Consider the following 2,473-nt stretch of genomic DNA (forward strand, 5'->3'; position numbering starts at 1 on the left):
TTTTTTTTTACAGCAAAAGGAATCACAGCTTGTGGACTGAAATATATCTCTACTGAATATTCACCAGCACCAAATKCAGCTGACATCCCCAAAGCTTTTGAAGAGGTTACACCATTCTCCAAAGCCTGATTCAACAGCAGTCAYTTCACTCAATGGCCCTTTGGGACAAAAGCAGCAGCAGCCTCCAAAAAATTCTGATTTTTTGACTCAAAATGGTAAGAACAGCATGATGCACGGGGAAGGGAAAAGCTGGAACCCTCTACACCCTGAACCTGGACACTGCCACTCCCCACCCTCMCAGMCAGCAATTCCTTSCCWATGTCTAGTATCAATAACCATGGAGAGATTATTAGAAACATTTGCTGTAGCTTCTGTCTTTGAAAAATGCAAATTATCATTCCTCAGCTGTATAAAAACATGTAGTATCAGGCAGGAAAACCTCCCTCCCCCTCAAGGGCCGTCACAAACAGATTTTGTGTACTGCTCAAAAACAAGGTTTTTTCTTTTAATCATGGAGCTACACTGTGTTCTTCTAGTGAAACTGAGTGAATCATCTAAAACCTGAAGTCACAGAATCACAAAATCTTTTGGYTTGGAAAAGCCCTCCAAGGCCATTGAGTCCATCCATTCCCCCAGCACTGCCCAGGCCAGCGCTGACCCGTGTGTCCAAGTGACAAATAAACGTGGTTTTAAACCCTTCCAGGGATGGGGACATGATCACAGCCTTGGGCTGCTGWGCCAGGGCTTCACAACCTTTTCTGTGAAGAAATTATCCCAATATCYAATCCAAACCTCCTCTGGAGCAATTTGAGGCACCAAGGTTTGAACCACCACCATGCGTGGAATCAAGTACAATCTATCTGCATGAGAAACAAGAGGACCATTTATTGTAGCAACCCAGAATTAAGGTTTAGAGGCTGTTATTGATATTTTCCCAGCCTGTTTGGCTGCTTTAAAGCAGCCTGAGGTTCAGTGAGGTGGATCTCCTGCTTCTCCATCAGTCCTAAGAGCTCCAGTGCCCACCCATCCGACTGCTGAAATCCCCATCATCTCCTCCTGCTGGACCTGCTCTGCTCTGGATCCTGCTCACACAGGGGAAGCCTACTGACTGCAGCTCCTGCACAGCCCCACAGTGCAAATATTAATTAGGAGAATGTAATTACAGCAGTACCGCACACGTGGCAAAGCGGCTTCGTAAGCAGAAAAGCTCGCGCAGGCAGAGCCTGCCAGTGACTCCTCCAACAGTTAAAATACTTATTTAAATAAAAATATTTCCCAYGTAGGAATAACTAGTGCCTGCTCCCCAGGAAGGATCCCAGCAAGGGCGTTTGAGGGGCCAACAGTGCYTGCTCAAGAGGGAAGATGGGGACAGATGGAGCTGACCTTTTTTTTTGTTGTATTCATCTTCTGCGGCATTGGAAGAGTCCGAATGGTAGTCCCGAAGCTCCTGTTCATACATCTCCAAAAAGTTGTCATCTATCTTTCCTTTCTTGGACTTGTCACCYTTCTTCTTCTTGTCTTTGCCTTTCTTGCCTTTTTTCTTCTTTTTCTTTCTGTGCTCGTAGTCATCTTCCTCCTCACTGCTGTCTTCTCTTCGCTTGCTTTTTTCCTTTTTCTTTTTCTTCACTTCCCCATCAGCCTCTGTGTCCTCGGACTTTGATTTCTCTTTGCTTTTTTTCTCCTGGCTTTCATCTTCCCCACGTTCCTTAGTTTTCTCTTCCACTATCTCCTTTTTCTCGTTCTCCTCTTCCTCCTCTTCTGCTTTGTTCTTTTCAGTCTTTTCTTTCATGTCATTGTTTTGCACCCCTGCCCTTTCAACAGCACTCTGGGATAGCTTTAATCTTCTGCCACCTTTCCAGTTGCCAAAGTCCTTTAGTCTTCCTCTCCCTGCCTGGGGCTGGCTGCCCTTGTTTCACAGTGTCCTTCCTCCRCACTGGCTCAGAGGAAATGTCCTGGAGTCCCTTGTCCTTCCTAATCCCCCTCTCCTTCTGCCCCTTTCTGCCTTCCTTCACCTTAACTGAGGCACCTTCCTCTCCCTTCTGCCTCTCCTCCTGCCTTTGGGGTTTYTCTCCTTTTCCTTATTATTATTTATTCATCGGCGTGTGCTGAGAACTTTCTCCTCTTTTTTCAGAGCTGCCTCAGCCTCCWCTCAGGGTCAGTTGACAATCTGGGTCTAGGGTATCAGGACGTGCCAATCAAGGCTGCAGCTCCCTGGAAAATCAGTCAGATGGGGGCACGTGGTCAAGCTGCTCCCTGTCCTTCACATGCCAGCCCAGGGCAGGGGAAAACAAAGGCATTTCTCCTCCTCAGAGCATGTAGCAGCTTCAGAAACCTCATGAAAAATTACTTAGTGCTGCCCAGTCATGTGGTTATAAGACAGATGGGCAGGTGAAAAAGGAGCCCCACCAAGCAACCATATCTCACTGGTCTGCATTTCCTCTCCATTATTCATGGTGTCAGGATCACCTTACTG

General features: G+C 46.8%; 1 protein-coding gene across 1 annotated transcript in view; it reads right to left on the minus strand.

The window, feature by feature from the left end:
• LOXHD1 (lipoxygenase homology PLAT domains 1) overlaps positions 1-1,789 on the minus strand; it is a 148,504-nt gene extending 146,715 nt beyond the window's left edge. The window contains exon 1 of the mRNA XM_057367815.1: positions 1,384-1,789. Coding sequence (XP_057223798.1) covers positions 1,384-1,789 — 406 coding nt within the window. The remainder of the gene's footprint in view (positions 1-1,383) is intronic.
• Between the last annotated feature and the right edge of the window lie 684 nt (positions 1,790-2,473).

The sequence above is a fragment of the Malurus melanocephalus genome, unplaced genomic scaffold, assembly GCF_030028575.1.
Source record: "Malurus melanocephalus ecotype Western Australia unplaced genomic scaffold, MMel_1.1 scaffold_85, whole genome shotgun sequence".
Lineage (NCBI taxonomy): Eukaryota > Metazoa > Chordata > Aves > Passeriformes > Maluridae > Malurus > Malurus melanocephalus.